General features: G+C 40.1%; 1 protein-coding gene across 1 annotated transcript; it reads left to right on the top strand.

Annotated features, from left to right (window-relative positions):
* Positions 1 to 1,945: 1,945 nt before the first annotated feature.
* Positions 1,946 to 27,730, top strand: LOC121368718 (kelch-like protein 26). The gene is made up of 7 exons (XM_041493469.1): positions 1,946 to 1,951; positions 3,300 to 3,374; positions 5,955 to 6,017; positions 6,947 to 7,158; positions 17,934 to 18,087; positions 22,060 to 22,182; positions 25,964 to 27,730. The coding sequence occupies exons 1-7, from the start codon at positions 1,946 to 1,948 to the stop codon at positions 27,479 to 27,481; spliced, it is 2,151 nt and encodes a 716-aa protein (XP_041349403.1). The 3' UTR covers positions 27,482 to 27,730.

Here is a 27,730-nt window from a genome sequence, read left to right as displayed (position 1 = left end):
TGCGCTACAAGTTATGTATTTCAAGCTTATTTCATTTCTTAAAGATATTATTTGTGTATTTGTAAATATAAGATCATCTAAAACATCTATTGCATGTGAAAATATTTTTTTAATGTATTAACAATCGTTAGATTCAGTTCTTAATATGGGCTTGCTGAGAAACAAGTACTTGTCAGTATAGCAAAAACTTGTCAGTAATCCAAAAAATGTGTCAGTAATCAAAATACTTGTCAGTAATCAAAAAACTTGTCAGTAATAGTTAGGGTTAAAGATTTTATATATACAGTGAAACCTGTGTTAAGCAGAACCCTAAACAAACCGGAATCCTGTCAAAACCGGCCAAGTTTCATGGTCTCAAATTTTGTAAATTCTAAAACGAGACCCTCTAAACGGATCCTGTCTAAATCCGATAAATATTAGGTCCTCGGCATGATCCGATTAACATAGGTTTCACTGTATACATGTGTGTGTGTGTGTTTATATGTGTGTGTGTGTATGTGTGTGTGTGTGTGTGTGTGTGTGTGTGTGTATGTATGTGTGTGTGTGTATAAATGCAGTATTTCATCTAAAATACTGCATTTATATAGACATTTTTGGCAACCAATTTCTGTTATCTTTGAGCGTTATATATATAGTTTAACACTCAAAGATAACAGAAATTGGTTGCCAAAAATTTCTATATAAATGCAGTATTTTAGCAGAAATAAAACATTGATTTAATATTAATAATTTTAAAAAACCCAGTGTGGCGAAAATTGACATGTAGATGAGCTGAGGTAAGGGTTTTTTGATGTGTAAGAGGTGTTATCATTTTTCTCCTTTGTACTCCTCCTCTTCTTCTTTTATTCTCTCTCTCTCTCTCGCTCCCTCCCCCCCCCCCCCCCCCCCCCCCATATACTAAAGGTGTGTCTACCCATCCAGCACCCTCTTGTTACTTGTACGAGCAGAAGTCTAGTGTTAGCAGATGAACCTTGAGACACTTCTTACATCCAGGACTAGCTCTGGCATTCGCCAAATTTGCCAATTGCGAATTTTGAAAGCAGTTGGCGAATTTTATTTTAATTTGTCGAAATAATTTCATGTAATAATTGACATTTTAAAGAAAATAACTGTCGATTTCTGCAATTTTTAAAGTTTAATAGACAATTTGGTGAAATATTTTGCTCACCCAGAGCTAGCCATTTACATCCCTAACAAAGAATATGTTTTAAAAAAGTAGTTTAAAAAGTTTATACTCAACCAATTTTGTTAAGGACCAGTAGATATTTTGGCATTTTTATTTAAATACGGCCAAATTTCAGGTAAATTAAACTAAATTAATATTTGTATTTCTTTTGCATTTGTTAAAATTGCACAAAACCTTTAGTCAGTATGGTAGTTTAGCGTGGCAAGCAAGATAATTATTAGAATCAAACAGGACACTTCTCATTCTTTATCAATTATCACAGTGAATCCTGTGAATCCCAGTATCATTTCTCTTGTCATTGACTGTAGTGTAGGTTAGATATGTCCTGTCTGTGGGATGGTTCATATAAAATATGCCTTGCTACAAATGTAAAAATGTAGCAGGTTTCAGATGTTTATTGTCACAATTACCAAATCTTTGACATCCAATAGCCGATGATTGATAAATCAATGTGCTCTAGTGGTGTTGTTAAACAAAACAAAACGTTTTTCTTTTGTTTTTTGACTGTAGGTTAGCTTCAAGCTTTAACTCTCTGCATCATCATATGCAAGATCGGTGTGGCACATGGTGTGAATTTTCACCGAATGGAATGCTTAACATGTGCTCTGTTTTAGACTGTATTAGACAAGTAATAACATGTTCATTATACTATATATATATATAAGCAAAAGTACCAGACAATCGAACACATTTTAGCAGCCTTTTTTTTTCCTTTTCTCCTCTTGAAAAAAATAATAAAATTGCATGACATTGCTAGAGATGATTGTAATTGTCTGTTTTGTTTGCCAGTAGTAATAAGTAATGTGCACACAATTTGATTTGTTTACCAGTAGTAACGTGCACACCCATCTCATTTGCATGCCAGCAGTAATGTGTAATGTGAATGCTGGTTTGATTGCCAGTACTAATACGAACTGTGCATAACGGTCTGGTTTGCTTGGTAGTAGCAAGGTATAATGTCCACATAATCTGGTTTTGATTGCCAGTAGCAAAGTGTAATGTCCACATAATCTGGTTTTGCTTGCCAGTAGTAATGTGTAATATCCACAATCTGGTTTTGCTTGCCAGTAGCAAAGTGTAATGTCCACATAATCTGGTTTGCTTGCCAGTAGTAAAGTGTGATATCCACAATCTGGTTTTGCTTGCCAGTAGCAAAGTATAATGTCCACATAATCTGGTTTGCTTGCCAGTAATAATGTGTGATATCCATACAATCTGGTTTTGCTTGCCAGTAGCAAAGTGTAATGTCCACATAATCTGGTTTGCTTGCCAGTAGTAATGTGTGATATCCACACAATCTGGTTTGCTTGCCAGAAATAAAATGTAATGTGCACATAATCTGGTTTGCTTGCCAGTAGTAATGTGTAATATCCACACAATCTGGTTTGCTTGCCAGAAATAAAATGTAATGTGCACATAATCTGGTTTGCTTGCCAGTAGTAATGTGCACATTGTCTGGTTTACTTGCTGGTAGTAATGTGTAATATCCACATAATCCGGTTTGCTTGCTAGTAATGTGTAATGTGCACATTTTCTGGTTTGCTTGTCAATAGTAATTTATGATGTGCACAGGGTCTGGATTTGCTTGCTTGTAGTAATGGTTAAAGTGTACACTGGTTTGCTTGCCAGTATAATAATGTAAAATATATATGGTCTGGTTTGTTTGCCAGTAGTAATGTATGAAGTGCACATTACCCGTAATTAGTAATCTGCTTGCTTGCCAGTAATTGTGTGCATATTATGGTTTACTTGCCAATAGTAATGTGTACATTATGGTTTGCTTGTCAGTAGTAATGTGCACATGTTTTACTTGTCAGTGGTAATGTGCACATTATTTCTTGCTTGCCAGTAACGTGCACATTATGTTTTGCTTGCCAGTGGTAATGTGCACATTGCTTCCTGGCCTGTAATAATGTATAAAGTGCGCAGGTCTCTGTACAGCATATCGGGACTTTGACATTTTGTCACTCTTTGAAATACGATATTGGCAAGTAAGGTGTCATGGTCATCGTAATCATTATCATTGAACATAATTTATTTATGAAATATTTTATTTCACGTGTGCTGAAATAAAATTTGTATTTTAATGGAATTGTTGTGTTGTTATTTCTAGTCATTAGGCTTGTGTACCCTCAGGCTAGCTCTGGCGATCGCCAAATTCAACAATTGCGAATTTGGAAAGCAGTTGGTGAATTTTATTTTTATTTGGCAAAATAATTTCATGTAATAATTGACATTTTGTTAGAAAATAACTGTTGATTTCTGCAATTTTTTAAGTTTAATAGACAATTTGCCAAAATGTTTTGCTCACGCAGAGCTAACCCTGGTACCCCCCCCCCCCCCCCCCATTTTTTGACACTGTATGTGCATCCCTTGATCAGCCCACACACAGCTAACCCTGGTCTCACCCACCACTCCCCCCCCCCCTTTGTTTGACACTATGTGCATCCCTTGATCAGCCCACACACACAGCGAACCCTGGTCTCACCCCCCCCCTTTGTTTGACACTGTATGTGCATCCCTTGATCAGCCACACACACAGAGCTAACCCTGGTCTCACCCCCCCCCCCCTTTGTTTGACACTATGTGCATCCCTTGATCAGCCCACACACACAGCTAACCCTGGTCTCACCACCACCCCCACCCCCCTTTGTTTGACACTGTGCATCCCTTGATCAGCCCACACACAGAGCTAACCCTGGTCTCACCCCCCCCCCTTTGTTTGACACTGTATGTGCATCCCTTGATCAGCCCACACACAGAGCTAACCCTGGTCCCACCCCCCCTTTGTTTGACACTGTATGTGCATCCCTTGATCAGCCCACACAGAGCTAACCCTGGTCTCACCCCCACCCCTTTGTTTGACACTGTATGTGCATCCCTTGATCAGCCCACACACAGAGCTAACCCTGGTCTCCCCCCCCCCTTTGTTTGACACTGTGTGCATCCCTTGATCAGCCCACACACAGCTAACCCTGGTCTCCCCCCCCCCCCCTTTGTTTGACACTATGTGCATCCCTTGATCAGCCCACACACAGAGCTAACCCTGGTCTCACCCCCCCCCCCCCCATTTGTTTGACACTGTATGTGCATCCCTTGATCAGCCCACACACAGAGCTAACCCTGGTCCTCCCCCCCCCCTTTGTTTGACACTGTATGTGCATCCCTTGATCAGCCCACAGACAGAGCTAACCCTGGTCTCACCCCCCCCCCCTTTGTTTGACACTGTATGTGCATCCCTTGATCAGCCCACACACAGAGCTAACCCTGGTCTCACCCCCACCCCTTTGTTTGACACTATGTGCATCCCTTGATCAGCCCACACACAGAGCTAACCCTGGTCTCACCCCCCCCCCCCCATTTGTTTGACACTGTATGTGCATCCCTTGATCAGCCCACACACAGAGCTAACCCTGGTCCTCCCCCCCCCCTTTGTTTGACACTGTATGTGCATCCCTTGATCAGCCCACAGACAGAGCTAACCCTGGTCTCACCCCCCCCCCTTTGTTTGACACTGTATGTGCATCCCTTGATCAGCCCACACACAGAGCTAACCCTGGTCTCACCCCCACCCCTTTGTTTGACACTGTATGTGCATCCCTTGATCAGCCCACACACAGAGCTAACCCTGGTCTCACCCCCCCCCCTTTGTTTGACACTGTATGTGCATCCCTTGATCAGCCCACACACACAGCTAACCCTGGTCTCCCCCCCCCCCCTTTGTTTGACACTGTATGTGCATCCCTTGATCAGCCCACACACAGAGCTAACCCTGGTCTCACCCCCCCCCCATTTGTTTGACACTGTATGTGCATCCCTTGATCAGCCCACACACAGAGCTAACCCTGGTCCCCCCCCCCCTTTGTTTGACACTGTATGTGCATCCCTTGATCAGCCCACAGACAGAGCTAACCCTGGTCTCACCCCCCCCCCCTTTGTTTGACACTGTATGTGCATCCCTTGATCAGCCCACACACAGAGCTAACCCTGGTCTCACCCCCACCCCTTTGTTTGACACTGTATGTGCATCCCTTGATCAGCCCACACACAGAGCTAACCCTGGTCTCACCCCCCCCCCTTTGTTTGACACTGTATGTGCATCCCTTGATCAGCCCACACACAGAGCTAACCCTGGTCTCACCCCCCCCCCTTTGTTTGACACTGTATGTGCATCCCTTGATCAGCCCACACACAGAGCTAACCCTGGTCTCACCCCCACCCCTTTGTTTGACACTGTATGTGCATCCCTTGATCAGCCCACACACAGAGCTAACCCTGGTCTCACCCCCACCCCTTTGTTTGACACTGTATGTGCATCCCTTGATCAGCCCACACACAGCTAACCCTGCCCCCCCCCCCCCCCCCAATTTGTTTGACACTGTGCATCCCTTGATCAGCCCACACACAGAGCTAACCCTGGTCTTTAACAACGCACCCAACACATTTCATTTACGGTTATATGGCGTCCTAACATTTTGAATGCATATGCCATCTACCTGTGCTTTTGGAACTCATCTTTGACCCACCTTACTCCTACACCTCCAGTTTCGAAACATTTGTTTTGTTCAATGATACTTGGCAGGGGGTCGCATTGATTGATTAGTCCCCTACTGGTGCAGTTAGAGGACTGTAGGTTTTATCCATGGCTGTCTGTCTGTCCATCCGTCTGCCCCATATATAGTTTTCCGGATGGTTTTTTTTTTTTTTTTTACAATGCATTGATATTGATCTGAAATTTTGTGTATAGTTTTATCATGTAATGTTACAGATCAAGTTTGACTTTCATGGTAATTTATCCTTGAACTTGGAAGAAGTTATGGTCCTTGAACTTGTGAGATTGAAAAATAGTATTTCTTACAATGCCTGAAGCTATTGAGTTGAAACTTGGTATATAGTTTCATCATGTACTGTTACAGATCAAGTTTAACTTTCATGACGCCCTGCCCATTGTCCACAGAGTTAGGCCATTGCTTTCAGGAGATATAAAAATGTGTTTATCCAGTAGGAAGGGAATGTTTTATTTAATGGTGCACTCAACACATTTTATTTACGGTTATATGGTGTCAGACATGTGGTTAAGGATTACACAAATATTGAGAGAGGAAACCCGCTCTCGCCACTTCATGGGCTACTCTTTTTTTTATTAGCAGCAAGGGATCTTTTATATGCACAATCTCACAGACAGGATAGCACATACCACAGCCTTTGTTACACCAGTTGTAGAGCACTGGCAGGAACGAGAAATAGCCCAGTGTGTCCACCTACTGGGATCGATCCTAGACCGACCGCGCATCAAGCAAACGCTTTATCACTGTCACCCAGTAGGAGACCTATATTGCTGTAGCAGTACTGTCATAATGCTTGTTAATTATGTCATATATTTAATAATGTTTGCATAGTTTTAGTGGAAACCCACCACATTTTTCCTTTAGCAGCAAGATACCTTTTATATACACTTTACCACAGTCAGGACATTGCATACCACGACATTTGATATACCAATCATTGTCACTGGTTGGAGAGAAAAAAAAACCCGATGGGACCATAGAGGGAATTAGATCATAGGACCAAAGCACCAAAGGCAAGTTGCTCTACATATAGAGCTAAGCACCCCCCCCCCCCCCCCCCTCCCCCCTCTCAGGTTTTAAATTTGTGTTAATACTCCTGCAGTCTGGAATCATGGTTTGTGAGTTGAACGAGTAACTCATTTTCAGTCATTTCCGTGTCTGAATCCAGTTACGGTTTACGGGCCACTAATAGGGGTTCCGCATCCCTGAGCACCCATCCACGTCGTCGGCTTTTGTGGCGCACATCAAAAGGAGCCGCGTTCACGCTGACCTGACAGAAGGTCACCCGCACAAGGTCGCCGTGACCCGTGTTGGAATAATGCAAAGAGATATACCAACTATTGATGTTGACTCGAAAGTAACCTTTGACATGGGCCTGTTTGCTCATCCCAAACCAGGTTCTATGTTTGTGTGTAGTGTGAGTTGAAAGCGTCAAGATAAATACTATTTTTTGCCTTTAACCCGCATCCTGCGATGTTCTTGCTTTTAACTTGGCAGGTAAAGCTTCCGCTATAGGGTGACAAGCCGCATGATCGACCCCTCCCCACTTCCCCTCCCACCGCCCTTCTCCCCTCCAATTAATGAAGGTAGAAATAGCAATAATTGTTTCTCAGCAAACCCATATTAAGAACTGAATCGGACTTTTGTTAATGCATTAAAAACTATTTTCACATATAATATGCTTTTTAAGGACGCACTCAACTCAATGAATTTACTAGTACATTTCCCTTTTTCTTCCAGTTAGTCTGTTTTTGTTTAACGACACAACTAGATCACATTGATTTGTTAATCTTCGGCTATTGGATGTCAAACATTTGGTAATTTTGACATATAGTCTTAGAGAGGAAACCCGCTACATTTTGATCGATCCCCGTTGGTGGACCTATTGGGCTTTTTCTCGTCCCAGCCAGTGCACTACGACTGGTGTATCAAAGGTTGTGGTATGTGTTATCCTGTGTGTGGGATGGGGCATATAAAAGATGTCTTGCTACTGATGGAAAATTATAGCAAGACACCCCCCTCCCCGTTTACAAAATCCTAGATCCGCCGTTGCGCTTCTGGTTCCGACGAGCTTGTCCACCTCCACCTCCTTTAAGCAATAAGCTACGACCCTGTCGTCTAATTATACATCTCAGTGGACAAAATCAGTTGTTTGTTTGAACGTCGGCTACCACTCGGCAGTAAATGTCATCGCCTCAAAATACATGTTTGTGCAAACGTTTTTTGGGGTTTTTTTTAATATCAGAGGTTAATGTTTGTTTTGTTTAACGACATCACTAGAGCGCATTGATTTATTAATCATCGGCTATTGGATGTCAAACATTTAGTAATTTTGACATATAATTTAAGAAAAGAAACCCGCAACATTTTCCGATTAGTAGCGACGGGTTTGTTTACCTCACAGATAGGCAGATAGCACACACCACAGCCTTTGATATATTAGTCGTGGTGCACTGGCTGGAACGAGAAATAAAGTTTGTTTTGTTTAACGACACCACTAGAGCACATTGATTTATTAATCATCGGCTACTGGATATCAAACATTTGATAATTTTGACATATATATAGTCTTAGAGAGGAAACCCGCTACATTTTTCCATTAGTAGCAAGGATTTTTTTTATATGCACCATCCCACAAACAGGATAACACATACAACAGCATTTGATATACCGGTCGTGGTGCACTGACTGGAACGAGAAATAGCCCAATGGGTTCACCGACGGGGGGTTGATCCCAGACCGACCGTGTATCAGGCGAGCGCTTTAGTGGTATTCGCAATTCGATCCGAACAGGATAAAAAAGTAAAGTTTGTTGTATTTAACGACTCCACTAGAGCACATTGATTTTTCATCTTATCATCGGCTATTGGTCGTCAAACATATGGTCATTCTGACTCTGTTTTTTTTAGAGGAAACCCACTGTCGCCACATAGGCTACTCTTTTGCGACAGGCAGCAAGGGATCTTTTATTTACGCTTCCCACAGGCAGGATAGCACAAACCATGGCCTTTGTTGAACCAGTTATAGATCACTAGTCGGTGCAAGTGGTTTACACCTACCCATTGAGCCTTGCGGAGCACTCACTCAGGGTTTGGAGTCGGTATCTGGTTTTAAAATCCCATGCCTCGACTGGGATCCGAACCCAGTACCTACCAGCCTGTAGACCGATGGCCTAACCACGACGCCACCGAGGCCGGTATCCGAACAGGATAAAGCCGATTATTTTAACCGGTTATTTTATATATCCTACAATCCTATATAATTCGCTCATATTTAGAATAGGCCCTAACATTATTCTAGTTAATACGGTCGGGACGTAGCCCAGTGGTAAAGCGTTCGCTTTATGCGCGGTAGGTCTGGGATCGATCCCCGTCGGTGGGCCCATTGGGCTATTTCTCGCTCCAGCCAGCGCACCACGACTGGTATATCAAAGACCGTGGTATGAGTTATCCTGTGTGGGATGGTGCGTATAAAAGGTCCCTTATTGCTAATCGAAAAGAGTAGCCCATGAAGCCAGACAGCGGGTTTCTTCTCTCAATATTTGCGTGGTCCGTAACCATATGTCCGACGCCATATAACTGTAAATAAAATGTGATGAGTGTGTCGTTAAATAAAACATTTCCTTATTTCAATTAACACGCCTCCATCCCGCCTCTTACGTGCAATAGTTAGTTTGTTTTGTTTAACGACACCACTAGAGCACATTGTTTAGTAATCATCGGCTATTGGATGTCAGACATTTGGTATTTTTGACATAGTCTTAGAGAGAAAGCCCGCCACATTTTTCCATTAGTAGCAAGGGATCTTTTACCCCCCATTTTAACTATTTGTTTACAATTTTAATTTCACGAACGTCAAACGTTTACTGAAATGCTTTTTTTTTTCAAGAGGTGGTCTATGTTCCCGTTTGTCCTTGGTACCCTCCCTAAAATATTCTCTGTGTCTGCCCTTGACGTTCATCTAAACCGGTGGAAGATCAGCACTCCCATATTGAACTGTTTCTGTAGAATAAAACAGATGGAAACTTATAAGACACTCCTGTTTCTGTCTACTTTATCTTGCATTGACAGGACTACGGATTTTTTCCGGCCAGACAAGTTCTAAATTTAGTATGAGCGACGGACAATATCGGCAGGGTGCAGTAAGGATAGTCGGGTATATTATTTATGCCATTTCCGGACATCAGAATAATTTTCTTTAAAACCGCAAATCTATTCATAAAAGAAAAAAAGATTAATATTTGAAAAAATATTTCTTTGTTTTGTTCTTCTTTTCTTTCTTTCTTCTCTTGTTTGGAGGGAGGGTGTATGGGGAGTTGGAGGGCCGTCAAACATAATATACTCACAATATGACATACACGTGCACATAAAATTAATAAACAATAAAACCTGGTGAACAAAGGAAGACACTTTTTTATTTGGGCGTGTGTGTGTGTGTGTGTGTGTTCTTTTGGTTTATTTTTGTTATTTGTTTTGTTGTTTTGTTTTTGTTTTACAGTTTTTTGTGGGTGGGGTTATTTTTTTTTTTTTTGTGTGTTAGTGTATGGGGGTATGTGCGTGTGTAAATGTAAATTAGACCTTTAAACAAAAAAACAACAATATATATATATATATATATATATATATACACACAGTAGAATCTCATTGGCTCGAACGCCCAACGGTCGAACCTACCGGTATTCTCGAACCGAGAACAATGTCCCGATTTTTTCTCTCTATTAAACCCTTTTATTTTGGTGCTGATTGGTCGAATACCCCTAGGGTCGAACAGAAGCTTTCTCTCGAACCAGTTTATTAGTCTGAACTGTAAAATTAAACATATTTAGCTCGAACGACTAAGTCTATCCGAAGAAATACAAAAAATTATTTATGTACGAATTTTTTATCGACCCTTTTACGTCAGTCTCAAAGTAAGTTATTATAAATTCGGAAGTGGAACGAATTAATCGTAGATCATATGCCGGCTTATCATGTTGTTTATTTAGCACCTATCGGTAATTATCTTTCTAGTACAGGCAATTGTACTACGATAATCGTCAGCTGAATGAACCTTGCATGTAACACCAATCAATAAAGTTATATATATAAAGCTGTATTTTGCAGAACACGATTCTACCTTTTTAGAAAAGGCCGACCCGTATTTCTAAATGATTTTTTTTTTTAATGTGTGTAGGTGAAAAGAGTAAAATAATTTTAACAAATAATAATAATAATAATTACAAAAAAATAAAAATAATAATAATGAAAAAAAAAAAACATTCTGCACGTTCCTAAAAAAAAAAAATTAATCCTTAATTAAACAATAATATATATTACATAATATATATATTTAGTATACATTTAACGTGTTTTTGTCCTAGTTATACGAAACTATTTCTGTCCAGCATTTCATACCACCCACGCTGTCTGCACTGTGTACACGTCAGAGCAGTTAAAATTGTAAACAACTTTTAAAGACTCAAACTTCGGCATTTCGTTCAGCTATTCAAATCCAGTAGGACGGCGGCAATTTCATTCACAAATGTGCGGTCACGTGCCAGCAGACGCGCGAGCCAGTTTAGAGGAGTAAACACCATTTATTCTGTCTCCATCGTTTGACGGTAAGTTTGCATAAAAGAATTTAATTAATAATTAATTTCTGTTCAAATATATAGCACGAAGAAGTCGAGTGATCCGGCATGGAAGTCGGAGGGTTGGGGGTGGGGGGTAGGAGAGGGGAGGGGTTGAACCACATATTACGTTAACTTATTATGATGTTTGTGTAATATGAGTATTCAGGTCAAAATCTGTAGTGCAGTGTTTTAAATATATTTACGCATTAGCAGACTATTGTTTTGAAAAAAAGGACAACAAGAAAGAAAGAAAGAAAGAAAAAAGAAAAAAAGGGCAGTGAAAGATGTCAAAGGAAGGGATGGGGGGAGCAGTTGCATTCTCATAATAATAGACATTAAAAGTGAAATGCTGGGAGATATGACAACCCATTACGTGATATTATTAAAGCGATGGACCCTAGTTTTTAAACACTATTACATATTTTTCACTATTAAGGCCGGTCGGGTTGGGTTTTTTTTGTTGTTGTTTTTTGTTGTTGTTGTTGGTGGGGGTTTTGAGGGGGTAATCAGACATTACTTGTATTTTATTGTTTAGACTATCTATTTCCATACATCTCAAGTGTTTCTGGTCATTCTGGTGTTTGTAATACAACGAAATCTCTTTTCTTCTTCTTCTTCATTGTTTTTTTTTTTTTTTTTTTTTTTTTTTTTTTTTTTTTTTAATGATTTCACTGTTTCAGCGACACACTATTATACATTATAACCGTATCGAAATGATTGTGTTACATGTTTGTAGATTAATCACGCTTGGGGTTTATCTTCATCGATTGAAAGTAGGCTCTGCAAGTTTAATTTATAAGCTACAAATGTAATTTAATAGAACTTATGGCATTTATAAATTTCCAAAACTACTAATGTAATTTAATAGAACTTATGCCATTTATAAATTTCAAAAACAAACTAATTTACTACGGTATTCACAAAATGAAGACATGGCCACTTACAGTTATTATTATTTTACAGAACTGCAAATTACAGGAATTTAACATTTCTCATAGTCATATTGTACAGTAGACCTCTTCAATTTATTAAAATAATTTAAGTTCTTCCCTTTTTTTTGTTTTGGATTGTATTCAGTAAATCGGTAAATAGCGATTTTTGTTTTTAAAAAAAGAAGACATTAGTATAACATAACATAACAACATAACAACATAACATAATATAACATAACATAACATATAACATAAAATAACATATAACATAAAATAGCATATAACATAACATAACAACATAACATGACATATAACATAACATAGCAACATAACATAGGGCCTAACATAAAAAAAAATAGTAGGCTTGTAGTGTAGTGTAGTGTAGTGCAGTGCAGTGCAGTGCGACATGAAAATGGAACTCTCTCTCTCTCTCTCTCTCTCTCTCTCTCTCTCTCTCTCTCTCTCTCTCTCTCTGTATATACAGAGAGAGACAGAGAGAGAGAGAGAGAGAGACACACACACACACACACACGCACACATGGGGTGGGGGGGGGGGGGGGCAATGATAACACAAGAAAGGGAAAATATAAACTCTACAATTTATAAACTATTAAGCATCATTTCGTCAGTTACACACCTTTCCGTGTATTAACTTATTCAAACGTATCTCATATTTGAAACTAGTCATTTTACGACCAAACTTCAACATACATACACACATAAATACGGCGATATTAGATGCACCAGTGAACTTTCTGAATAGCACGGCAGATGCACAATGTGCAGCAAAATTACAGGGGTGGATCCCGGAATTATTTTTAAAAGGGGGGCACAAAATTCTAAAAAGGGCAAGTCTGAGTTTGCAAATGAACAAAGCTCCCGACGGGAGCGAGATCTGTTGAGGGGATCGATGGCATATTATGTTCTCCGGCAAAATTTGAAAATAAACATATTCAGAGACGCGCGTTTTTTGGAGCAATTTAGTATTGTTGGATGATGATTTAAATAATAATAATAATAATAGTAATAATAATAATTCTAATAAGCCAAAACTGGATTTTGTTTTAAAATAATTTCGTACGTACGAACGAAAAAATATATATTTTAGGAAATAAAATGAAATTAACCTAGTACAAATATTAAAACGATCAGAAACACGTTTAATATACAGCCACTAATATTTTATTTTGAATTACAGTCGTTAAAAAATCTCTGTTAGTCGATAACATCTTAAAAATTGCAGCAAACTCAGGAATGTCTTTTTATTATTTTTATGTTTTTTGTATACACACTTCCTTTCTCTCCTTTGAATTCCATCTCATTTCTTCCCGATCTGGCAGCTCCCCCTGTCTTTCAAACTTCTTTCGCTGTCCACCTCAAATCCCAGTCCTTGTCTCTCCAATCGTGACAGGTGCTTTGTCTGACCACTTCGGACAGTGTTCAGTAGTTATTTCTGGCATTGTTAGAAGCACTTGTAACCACCTACTATGCTCCCCTACTACCGGCGGTTGTTAATTAGTGCCGTGGGTCAGACCAGCTCTATTAGCGGCAGAGGACTAGGATGTCAGGTGGGTGCAGGGAAGTACACAGAGACTGCACCCATGGAGGACGTTGAGACAGCTGCTGTTGACACCTTAGAAGACAGAGTTGGAGGAAACTGACAGACAGGGTCGAAACAGATTGAAATCGTAGGAGAAATTAGAAAGGTTTTTTTTAATATTAAGATAATGAAAGGCAGACGGCGATAGATGAGAGAGATGATAGAAAGTGTGAGCTAGCCTTGACGGGATTTGAACCACGGTCGTCAGCTTGATTATCCAGCAGTTTAACCACTAGACCACGGGGATCACTCCATCAATGAATTATATACTGTTAGCAATACATTCGCGTATTAAGTCAGCCTCTATAGGCCGATATAGTTTGAAAAAAATTAATAATTTGCATACATAATTATATACATAATTTATAATTAATATTTAGTGTTAAAACGATCCAAATAATTCCTAAAAAATTTCAAAGAAAAGAAAAAAATGCTTTATTTAACGACGCACTCAACACATTTTGTTTACGGTTATATGGAAGGAAGGAAGGAAATGGTTTATTTAACGACGCACTCAACACATTTTATTTACGGTTATATGGCGTCGGACATATGGTTAAGGACCACACAGATATTGAGGGAGGAAATTCGCCGTCACCACTTCATGGGCTACTCTTTTCGATTAGCAGCAAGGGAACTTTTATATGCACCATCCCAAAGACAGGATAGCACATACCACGGCCGTTGATGTACCAGTCGTAGTGCACTAGCTGGAACGAGAAATAGCCCAATGGGCCCACCGACGATGATCGATCCCACACCGACCGTGTATCGAGCGAGCTACTTGGCTACGTCCCGCCCCTCATATCAAAGAAGGTTCGTTGGACCTCTTTTGAATCTGTATTGTCTTGGACACATCAACTCAGCTTTAGAGATGTAATGATACGGCGATACTGCATCGTATCGTATCGCGATACCAAGGACCACGATTCATCGATTTATGGCAGATACGTGCAACAGCATGCATAATTCTTGAAGTAGGCTACGTACATTTTCAGCTTGCATAAAATTAATTTTGAACTACTACAAACATGAAAATCCTATGACCAGAAACACCAAGGATTCGCTAAAATTGTAAACGCTTAAATACTTAAATAATAATTTTTAAAAGTGTAATTGCCGAACCTATTTTACACTGCCTCTAATAACCATTAATTATTGCGATACGTATCGTATTGCGAGCTACGTATCGTATTGCGAGCTACGTATCGGAATTCATATTGCCATTCAGGGCGGGACGTAGCCCAGTGATAAAGCGCTTTCCTGGTGCGCGGTCGATTTGGGATCGATCCCCGTCGGTGGATCAGGGCCCCGTTCCACAAAGCGATCTTAGCCCTAAGATCAACTTAGTGCATAGGGTAGCTATGCGTCTACGGTAATCTTAGGGCTAACATCGCTTCGTGGAACGGGGCCCAGTGCACCACAACTGGTCAAAGGCCGTGGTATGTGCTTTCCGGTCTGTGGGAAAGTGCATATTAAAGATCCCTTGCCGCATTAGAAAAAATGTAACGGGTTTCTTCTGATGACTACGAGTCAGAATTACTAAATGTTTGATAAACAATGGTCGATGATTAATTAATGTGCACTAGTGGTGTCGTTAAACAAAACAAAAAAACTTTAACTCTTAAAGATGCAAGTGTGATATTTCGTTATTTAGCATGTTTTTATAATAAATAATTACAAATTAATTTATCGATTGGTTGTGTTTATTTGCTTCTTTTTTTTTCTTTTTTTTTTGTGGGTTTAAAAAATCTGTAGAATGCAGGAAATTGCATTTCGGGACATCTAGTTTTTACAATTTTACTGGGGGAGCATACCTCGAACCCCTTAGAAACTTTGCTTTGCGCCCTTGATCTCAGTCAAACTCTCCCCCCCCCCCCCCCCCCCCCCCCCCCCCCCAATGTCGACTTGCTTCCGCCGTGCCTGTTGGTTTTTTGTTTTGATTTTTTGCTTGTGTGTGTTTTTTTGTTTTTTTGGTTGTTGTGTGTGTGTGTGTGTGTGTGTGTGTGTGTGTGTATTTATTATTATTATTATTATTATTAAAAATCGTTTTTCAAACACTTCTGTGCTCAAGTCTACATCTCTTTTAGCAGGACGCTAGTTGTAGAAGACGTCATTTAAATGTATGTGACACCGAAAAGCTATTTAAATTCTAAATATTGAAACGACTTGCAATACAAGTTCAAGATCAAGTCGTTTAACTTGCACATTCAGGACGCAAATTACTAGTGCCTTTTAATAACAGTGTAGTAAGCTACATGTATTGAACGCATACGATTTTAAAATTTATTTTAGGGCACTTGTTTCGATTTGTTTGGGGGGGGGGGGTCTTGGTTTTTTTTTTCTTCTTCTTTTTAAAAATTACTATTGTTTTTACATTCTGTGTCTTTGTTTAGCACTGCACTCGGATATTTAATGAATAGGATATTTTACGTGCATGTATTATAATTGTATTGGCAAATCGGATCGCAGACAGTAGTGGGTGGAAATAAATATGCAACAAACACAACAATGGCGGACCAGTCAGCTGGTTTTCGTTCACGCTTCAAACGAGGTATATTTATCGTAGTAACACACGCATTATTCATTTCGTTTATTTCTGTTATGCCAGAACATTTACTGCTGACACTTTAGGAATACCGTTCCATGCGTTATCCTTCATAGCGTTAGCCCGTCTCACCCTCATAATCTTAACTTACTGACCTAAATTTTTTTTCCTCTAGACGTGGCCCACTTTCTGGTCCTAATTATGAAAACTTCGATTCTGTTTCACTTTTCTTTTAAGGTATGTCCGCGCGCCGATTTTGATTTTCTCGACCAGATTGAACGTTGTGTTGATTATGTTGAAGTCTTTTTTTCACAGCAATTGTCTCAACGTTAACTGTTACGATTTATATTGGAAAACTTTAACCCCAGTCGCAATCGGTGCAGTGACCTAGTTTCTATAATAAACCCCTAGTTCACTGACCTACTACAGCGAATGGCTACAGAAACGGAAAAAAATGAAAACTTCACGTGACTGGGATGTCTGATCAATATTTAAGCTTAAACATTCATACTTCCATACACGATTATACAGATTAATAATTTATTGTAAGCTATAAAAATCAGCAATAATTCAAGAACAGTGTTATAGAAAGTGAAACCTTGACATTTAAATTTGCACAATCATTATTTACCTCACCACATAATAAATATAACATTGTTTACTAATAGAGCTTTGAAATATAACAACAAAATCATAGTGGCCAGTTAAAATACATTTCTAGTAGGAATGATATTGACCCTCGCTAAGTTTAAAACATGTTTTTATGGTCTTCTAAGGGTTGTGACACTTGTGTGCAGGAATGTATACGGGGGCTGTCTAGACGGGATGTGAGTGAAGTTTCTAGTAGGGTTGAGACATTCTGATGTGGAAAATAAATTAAAACAAAATTGCTTAAGTGGAGGGAGGGGTCAAATCCCGAAACCCTTGCCCTGTACACATGCTTGGATCTACATGGAATACAGTGTAAGGAATATAAGAATTACAAATGTATATTACAAACTGTTCACTTGCAGAGCCATTACTCACAATTATCACATTCATTGGTATCATACAACTCGGGCATTGGACTGGGGGAGGGGGTTACGATATTGCCTGAACCATAAAAATTTGTAATCATAATCGTAAACTCTATTAACGTGCCTTTATCCAATTAAGGTTTAGGCACGTCTTGTTACAGCCAGTGCACCACAACTGGTGCATCAAAGGCCGTGGTATGTGCTATCCTGTCAGTTGGATGGTGCATGTATAAAAGATCCCTTGCTACTAATGGAAACATGTAAAAACGGGTTACCACTCTAAGACTATATATATGTCAAAATTTCCAAATGTTTTACAGCCAATAGCTAGTGGTACTATCATTAAGCAAAACAAACTTTAACCATAACTAGTAAATGGATTTTATCCATTTTCAAATCTCAGAGGTCTGGTTTTAACATAATTTGTAAACGGTGAATGCAGATTCACAGAGTTCTGGTGATGTTGTTTCAGAAATGCCTCGTCTGTGACACGGGACAGGATGAGTGAAGGGAACAAGTTCCAGGCATGTGGTTATGGAGACCTAGTAATACAGAAACTCAACAGTCTGCGCAACAACAATGAACTTTGTGATTACAAGGTGTCGGCCGAGGGACGGGTATTTGAGGTAACAATTCAGAGTTGGTTGTGTAACAATTATTAAACAATTTTTTAAAATTTATTTTAATTTATATATTTCATATTGTTAAAGATGTGGATAGAGCACTCGTCTGGGCTGCTTTCGTCATGGCGTCGAACCACCTCATTGGAACCATTCTTTGATATGGTTTTTTCACCGTTCCAACCAGTGCCCCACTACTGGTATATTGAAGGCAATGGTATGTGCTGTCCTGTCAGTGGGAAAGTGCATATAAAAGATCCCATGCTACTAATGAAAAAATGTAGCAGGTTTTCTTTCAGACTATATGTCGGAATTACCAAATGTTTGTCATACAGTAGCCAGTGATTAATTAATCAGTGTGCTCTCGTGAGGTAAAACAAATTGATATTGTATGTATTACTTATGAATTGGTTTATATAAAATATTGGGTTTGGTCACGTCTTGTACAATAAACATGTAATAATGCTCCATGTATTACTAATAAGCCATAGCAGGGCTTCTAGATTATAGTAGCCCCTCTCCCATGGCTAGTGATATTCAATGTTGGGCTAGCAGAGTATGACAAATATTTTGAAAAGTCACTAACCACAGGGCTAGTGGGTTTGTGAAAACCACTAGCCCACCAAGATAAAGCACTAGCCCAAATTCCTGATCAATTATAACTGGATTTTTATATAATTTTTGTAACATTACACATTTACGAGTATAACAGTAAAATAAAACAAACACTTAAATCATGTTGTAACTTTCAGTTTTTTGTCGTGTCGTACGTTTTGTCTTTTGTCAAGTGTGATCCATCGTCATTGTCCCGTTTTCGTTTTTGCCCTCCCCCGGGGAAAAATAATTGAGCAAACTCTTGGTTGGTATCTAAACACACTATCAAAATAATTAAATTTAAATGAGGGTACGACAGTGTGACACACGGTAATAGATGGTTCAGTGTATTTGGTAGTTGGTTGTATATTTAGGGCCTACTATTTATGTCGCCAGGAACGGTGATGCCAAATACAGGGCATTATCCCGTGTCAGACCGATATCAAAAGAATATAACGGCGACATCTAATCCGTTGTTAATTGATGAACAAAAAAGGTATTATCTTGTATCGGCAGCTGTGACGTATTATCCAAACCGCTACACGTAATAGGCCAAGCCGAGTCATTGCATATGCGGTTACCATTAAAGTAAATTGTTTTCCTGATTGCCGATAACCACATGTTAGCAAAGTGTTAAATTAGAAAACAATAGGTAAATAAAACAAACACTGAAATTCAAAGCATGGCTGGGGTTTACTTGATTGAGATTAACCTGTCATTGCTATTGGTGATTTCCAAGTTCTTATCCTAAAACATGTGTGCGAGATTAACTACCACGTGACGTGTCTAACCAATCAAAACACGCATGTCATTAGACTTTATTTCCTGTGCCAGAAACTTGAAAGGGAAAGGTAAACAATACATGCTGTAACTGTGACGATGTAGAGATAGCATGTTACTGCAGTTTGCAGACCTAGCTCAAGTGGATTATTATTATTATATACTGATTGTGTTGTTGATATTATTCGATGACCAACGTCACAATCAAATTTATTAAACGAAATTTCAGCCGAGAGAAAAAGAAAGAAAGAAGAAAAAAACCACGATCGAGCGATGACGAGAGGAGGGGGGAAACCACTAGCCCGCAGGGGCTAGTGGTTTTGCGTTTCTCACTAGCCCGAACTTAAAAACCACTAGCCACGGGCGTCGGGCTAGCGGATTTGTCGAACTCTGGCTAGTAAATAACTACTATTGCCATGCCAGACAGGGCCTCTAGATTATAGTAGCTCCTCTCTCATGGCTAGTGATAATAAATGTTGGGCTAGTAAATAACTACTATTGCCATGCCAGACAGGGCCTCTAGATTATGGTAGCCCCACTCCCATGGCTAGTGATATTCAATGTTGGGCTAGTAAATAATTGCTATTGCCATGCCAGACAGGGCTTCTAGATTATGGTAACCCCACTCCCATGGCTAGTGATATTCAGTGTTGGGCTAGTAAATAACTACTATCACCATGCCAGACAGGGCTTCTAGATTATGGTAGCCCCACTCCCATGGCTAGTGATATTCAATGTTAGGCTAGTAAATAACTACTATCACCATGCCAGACAGGGCTTCTAGATTATGGTAGCCCCTCTCCCATGGCTAGTGATATTCAATGTTGGGCTAGTAAATAACTACTATTGCCATGCCAGACAGGGCTTCTAGATTATGGTAGCCCCACTCTTATGGCTAGTGATATTCAGTGTTGGGCTAGTAAATAACTACTATCACCATGCCAGACAGGGCTTCTAGATTATGGTAGCCCCACCCCCATGGCTAGTGATATTCAATGTTGGGCTAGTAAATAACTACTATCACCATGCCAGACAGGGCTTCTAGATTATGGTAGCCCCACTCCCATGGCTAGTAAATAACTACTATTGCCATGCCAGACAGGGCTTCTAGATTATGGTAGCCCCACTCTCATGACTAGTGATATTCAGTGTTGGGCTAGTAAATAACAACTATTGCCATGTCCGACGGCTAGTGAAATTTGTTGGTTAAATGTTGCAGTTAAGTCTGTTTTGTAAATATGAATACCCTGACCTCATCCCAACCTCAAATGTTATTGTTTTTAACCTCTATCACCCTCTTTAGGTGACATATCTGATTATTACTATTGTTTAGTAAAATTGTATTAACTTAAAGTAAATTAGGGTTAGTGAATTTTTAATCGTGGCTAGTAAAAAAAATTAAATCACTGATCCCATGGCTAATGGATTAAAAAAATAATTATAGAATCCCTGCATAGATGTCTGTATCTTTAGCTTTTATTTACAATAAATGGCCTTGAACAAATACGTTATGATTAAGGCTTATAGAATATATTATGTTTGCATCTACAATACACATTAAACAACATTATGAGGGAGGGGTAAAAATTGTCTGATTTTAACAATAACTATGTAATTGTTTGCTGGCCCCTGGTGTAGGTTGTCTAACTAAACATACATTGTATTTCCACGGTTAATACTGTCATTCGGCAATTAAAGTTAAAGTTTGCAGGTATTTTATTTATGGTGATACATGTACATCCCCACAAATGTGGACAGTTATTAACATGAGTCTTTATTGTGTTACACTGTTAGGCTAAGGGAGGTTAAATATGATGGGAAATCATCCAATTTGTTTTGTCCATGTCTGCTATCAGCACAAACACTGTTTAATGAGAGGGCCCGGGACATAGCCCAGTGGTAAAGTACTCGCTTGATGCATGGTCAGTCTGGGATGGATGCCCATCAGTGATCATTCGGCTATTTCTTGTTTCAGCCAATGCACCACAACTGGTAAATCAAAGGCTGTTGTGTGTGCTATCCTGTCTGTGAATTGGTGCATATAAAATATCCCTTGCTACTAATGAAAAAATGTAGCGGGTTTCCTCTCTAAGACTATTTTTCAACATTGCCAAATGTTTTGATATCTAATAGCAGATGATTAGTGGTGTTTTTAAACAAAACAAACTAACTTTTATTGTTAGGCTAAGGAAAATTTAATTTGATGACAAATTTTCAAAGTTGCTTTTTCCCCCCACATGATACATTCTAAACGTGTAAATGGTAAAACACTTGTTTTCTATGAGCTATCATATAACTTGTCTTTGTCTGCAGCACGGTCGGTCTAGGATCTATCCCCATCGGTGGACCCATTGGGCTATTTCTCGTTCCAGCCAGTGCTCCACTACTGGTGTAACAAAGGTCGTGGTATGTACTATCCTGTCTGTGGGATGGTGCATATAAAAGATCCCTTGCTGCTAACCGAAAAGTGTAGCCCATGAAGTGACGACAGCGGGTTTCCTCACTCAATATCTGTGTGGTCCTTAAGCATATGTCTGATGCCATATAACCGTAAATAAAATGTGTTGAGTGCGTCGTTAAATAAAACATTTCCTTTGTCTACAGGTGCACAAGGTGTTGCTGGCAGCAACCAGCGACTACTTCCGCGTCATGTGTGGCGGGGAGATGGCCGAGAGTAAACAGAACATGATTGATCTGAAGGGCGTCACAGCTGATGGTCTGCAGCAGGTAGCTTTTTCTTTATTTTTTAAAGAAATATGTTCGTGCTTATATCCAATTAAGGTTCAAGCATGCTGTCCTATGCACATACCTCATCTATCTGGGCTGTCTGTCCAGGACAGTGGGTTAGTTGTTAGTAAGAGAGAAGAGAGTGTAGTGGTCTTACACCTACCCATTGAGTCGTTAAAACTCGCTCTGGGTGGGAGCCAGTACCGAGCTGCGAACCCTGTACCTACCAGCCTAATGTCTAATGGTTTAAATACGACACCACTGAGGCCGGTTGCAGGTATTGATTCTATCCCCCTCCTTTCTCTTCGTCGCACCACTGCTAAAATAGTTTATGTCAGTCTTTGATGAGGCCGTAATAAAAGAAATCAGCGGGGAGAGATCATAGTTTATCTTATTTACTCTGTGTTTCATCTACAGCGGGGAGAGATCATAGTTTATCTTATTTACTCTGTGTTTCATCTACAGAGCGGAGAGATCATAGTTTATCTTATTTACTCTGTGTTTCATCTACAGTGGGGAGAGATCATAGTTTATCTAATTTACTCTGTGTTTTCAGGTGATCAACTTCATCTACAGAGGGAGAGATCATAGTTTATCTTATTTACTCTGTGTTTTCAGGTGATCGACTTCATCTACAGTGGGGAGAGATCATAGTTTATCTTATTTACTCTCTGTTTTCAGGTGATCGACTTCATCTACAGCGGGGAGAGATCATAGTTTATCTTATTTACTCTGTTTTCAGGTGATCGACTTCATCTACAGCAGGGAGAGATCATAGTTTATCTTATTTACTCTGTGTTTCATCTACAGTGGGGAGAGATCATAGTTTATCTTATTTACTCTGTGTTTCATCTACAGTGGGGAGAGATCATAGTTTATCTTATTTACTCTGTGTTTCATCTACAGTGGGGAGAGATCATAGTTTATCTTATTTACTCTGTGTTTCATCTACAGTGGGGAGAGATCATAGTTTATCTTATTTACTCTGTGTTTCATCTACAGTGGGGAGAGATCATAGTTTATCTTATTTACTCTGTGTTTCATCTACAGTGGGGAGAGATCATAGTTTATCTTATTTACTCTGTGTTTCATCTACAGTGGGGAGAGATCATAGTTTATCTTATTTACTCTCTGTTTTCAGGTGATCGACTTCATCTACAGCGGGGAGAGATCATAGTTTATCTTATTTACTCTGTTTTCAGGTGATCGACTTCATCTACAGCAGGGAGAGATCATAGTTTATCTTATTTACTCTGTGTTTCATCTACAGATCGGAGAGATCATAGTTTATCTTATTTACTCTGTGTTTTCAGGTGATCGACTTCATCTACAGCGGGGAGAGATCATAGTATATCTTATTTACTCTATTTTCAGTTGATCGACTTCATCTACAGCGGGGAGAGATCATAGTTTATCTTATTTACTCTGTTTTCAGGTGATCGACTTCATCTACAGCGGGGGAAAAATCATAGTTTATCTTATTTACTCTGTGTTTCATCTACAGTGGGGAGAGATCATAGTTTATCTTATTTACTCTGTGTTTCCAGGTGATCGACTTCATCTACAGCGGGGAGAGATCATAGTTTATCTTATTTACTCTGTGTTTCATCTACAGAGCGGAGAGATCATAGTTTATCTTATTTACTCTGTGTTTTCAGGTGATCGACTTCATCTACAGCGGGGAGAGATCATAGTTTATCTTATTTACTCTGTGTTTTCAGGTGATCGACTTCATCTACAGTGGGGAGAGATCATAGTTTATCTTATTTACTCTCTGTTTTCAGGTGATCGACTTCATCTACAGCGGGGAGAGATCATAGTTTATCTTATTTACTCTGTTTTCAGGTGATCGACTTCATCTACAGCAGGGAGAGATCATAGTTTATCTTATTTACTCTGTGTTTCATCTACAGAGCGGAGAGATCATAGTTTATCTTATTTACTCTGTGTTTTCAGGTGATCGACTTCATCTACAGCGGGGAGAAATCATAGTATATCTTATTTACTCTGTTTTCAGGTGATCGACTTCATCTACAGCGGGGAGAGATCATAGTTTATCTTATTTACTCTGTTTTCAGGTGATCGACTTCATCTACAGCGGGGAGAGATCATAGTTTATCTTATTTACTCTGTTTCCAGGTGATCGACTTCATCTACAGCGGGGAGAGATCATAGTTTATCTTATTTACTCTGTTTTCAGGTGATCGACTTCATCTACAGCAGGGAGAGATCATAGTTTATCTTATTTACTCTGTGTTTCATCTTCAGCAGGGAGAGATCATAGTTTATCTTATTTACTCTGTGTTTCCAGGTGATCGACTTCATCTACAGCGGGGAGAGATCATAGTTTATCTTATTTACTCTGTTTTCAGGTGATCGACTTCATCTACAGCGGGGGGGAAATCATAGTTTATCTTATTTACTCTGTGTTTCATCTACAGCGGGGAGAGATCATAGTTTATCTTATTTACTCTGTGTTTCATCTACAGCGGGGAGAGATCATAGTTTATCTTATTTACTCTGTGTTTCATCTACAGAGCGGAGAGATCATAGTTTATCTTATTTACTCTGTTTCCAGGTGATCGACTTCATCTACAGCGGGGGAAAAATCATAGTTTATCTTATTTACTCTGTGTTTCATCTACAGCGGGGAGAGATCATAGTTTATCTTATTTACTCTGTGTTTTCAGGTGATCAACTTCATCTACAGCGGGGAGAGATCATAGTATATCTTATTTACTCTATTTTCAGTTGATCGACTTCATCTACAGCGGGGAGAGATCATAGTTTATCTTATTTACTGTTTTCAGGTGATCGACTTCATCTACAGCGGGGGAAAAATCATAGTTTATCTTATTTACTCTGTGTTTCAGGTGATCGACTTCATCTACAGCGAGGAGAGATCATAGATTATCTTATTTACTCTGTGTTTTCAGGTGATCGACTTCATCTACAGCGGGGAGAGATCATAGTTTATCTTATTTACTCTGTGTTTCAGGTGATCGACTTCATCTACAGCGAGGAGAGATCATAGATTATCTTATTTACTCTGTGTTTTCAGGTGATCGACTTCATCTACAGCGGGGAGAGATCATAGTTTATCTTATTTACTCTGTTTTCAGGTGATCGACTTCATCTACAGCGGGGAGAGATCATAGTTTATCTTATTTACTCTGTTTCATCTACAGAGCGGAGAGATCATAGTTTATCTTATTTACTCTGTGTTTTCAGGTGATCGACTTCATCTACAGCGGGGAGAGATCATAGTTTATCTTATTTACTCTGTTTCCAGGTGATCGACTTCATCTACAGTGGGGAGAGATCATAGTTTATCTTATTTACTCTGTGTTTCCAGGTGATCGACTTCATCTACAGCGGGGAGAGATCATAGTTTATCTTATTTACTCTGTGTTTCCAGGTGATCGACTTCATCTACAGCGGGGAGAGATCATAGTTTATCTTATTTACTCTGTTTTCAGGTGATCGACTTCATCTACAGCGGGGGACAAATCATAGTTTATCTTATTTACTCTGTGTTTCCAGGTGATCGACTTCATCTACAGCGGGGAGAGATCATAGTTTATCTTATTTACTCTGTGTTTCCAGGTGATCGACTTCATCTACAGCGGGGGAAAAATCATAGTTTATCTTATTTACTCTGTGTTTCATCTACAGCAGGGAAAGATCATAGTTTATCTTATTTACTCTGTGTTTTCAGGTGATCGACTTCATCTACAGTGGGGAGAGATAATAGTTTATCTTATTTACTCTGTGTTTTCAGGTGATTGATTTCATCTACAGTGGGGAGATGGCTCTGCACCTGGACAACCTGACGGAGATCATCAACACGGCGAGCCACCTGCAGGTGTCGTCTGCCCTGGATGTCTGCAGCAACTACATCAAGTCTCTGATGGCGTTCGATAACGCCGACGACTTCCTCAACATCGCCGACACGTACTCCCTGGACGGCGTCCTCGCGCACTGGGAGAACATGATCCAGGAGAAGTTCTACGAGTTCAGCCAGACACAGGGCTTCCTCAAGTTCGACCCCGAGAGTCTCGCCAAACACCTGGCCCGAAACTCACTGCGGATTGGGTCCGAGTACCAGCTGTACTGCTGTCTGGATAGGTGGTTCCGGTTCCAGCCCATCCGGATCATCAACAACAGTCTGCAGGTTCTGGGACACATCCGGTTCGGGTTGATGTCCGAGGGTGAGCTGGCGATGATCCGCGAGAGCGATCTGATGACGCGGTGTCCGGCGGCGGTCAAAGAGCTGGTCAACAAAGGCTACCACTATCATGCCATGTCCAAGAAAGGACATCCGCTGGTGGACGAGTGTTCGACTGTCCGCAGTGATGCAACCTCCATAGTTCTCATACACCATGGAACCTCGTATATGCCCTTCCAGGTGACGGCGTATACCCACACTTCAGGGAGCTTCTACAATCTGTACACGGACACCAACGGGAGCAGGGACTGCCGCATCGCCGCGGTCGACAACTTTGTGTACATCTGCCGGGTGGTGGACTACGGGGGCGGGACGCTGATTCCGTCGCTGTTCCGGTTTGATCCACGCCACCTGGTGGGTCAGGAGCTGAACCGGATGCGCCGGCTCCGGATTGAGTTCACCGTGGTGGCGTTTCGCCGATTTGTCTACGCGTTCGGAGGATCGACGGAGCAATTCGCAATTCTCGACTCGGTGGAGCGGTACAACGTTGTGACCAACACGTGGGAGGACGTGGCGCCGCTCCAGGCACCGACACATTCACTAGCGTCGGTTCTCTGCAGGGATAAAATCTACCTCTCGGGGGGGATCTCAGGGCACGACCGCCAGACCATGAGTTCTTTCATCAGCTTCGATCCAGCGACGCAGAACTACGAGCCGATGCCAAGTATGTTCTATGCCAGGCGGCTCCACGATATGGTCGTCTACGACGACAGAATCTTCGTGTTGGGCGGAATCCCACGGCCGGGCGTCCCGCTCCACGGACAGATTCCCATCGAGTGTTTCAGTTTCCTCACCAACCAGTGGACAATGTTGTCGTCGACGCTTAGCGGCCGGTCCATCGGTCATTACATGAACTTCGAGAGTCAGATTCTGTCGCTGGGTCATGAGCATCACGGAGCGACGGAAGACGAGATTTGGCTCTACGATGCTGACCTCGATCAGTGGTCGAAATATGCAAAAGCTCCTCATCGGATGAGTCTCAATTCGGCCATCTTTACTCAGCTCTATGTCAATTTCGACGACGAGAAAGTCGCAAAGAAATTTATCAAGAAAAAAGACGGTAGCTTTTAAATTACATTACGTTTTTTTGACATATTACATACATGTTAGTAAATTTCATGTTACAGTGTATAGAAGAGAAAAAAAAGAAGCTGTTTTTAAGAGAAAGTCGCAAAGAAATTTATCAAGAAAAAAGTCGGTAGCTTTTAAATTACGTTACTTTTTTGTTTTACATATTACATACGTGTTAGTAATTTTCATGTTACAGTGTATAGAAGAAAAAAAGAATGAGCTGTTTTTATGAGTAGTGTTTGAATACTA

Source organism: Gigantopelta aegis, chromosome 1 (genome assembly GCF_016097555.1).
Source record: "Gigantopelta aegis isolate Gae_Host chromosome 1, Gae_host_genome, whole genome shotgun sequence".
Taxonomy (NCBI): domain Eukaryota; kingdom Metazoa; phylum Mollusca; class Gastropoda; order Neomphalida; family Peltospiridae; genus Gigantopelta; species Gigantopelta aegis.
This window is presented reverse-complemented; position numbering and strand designations above follow the sequence as displayed.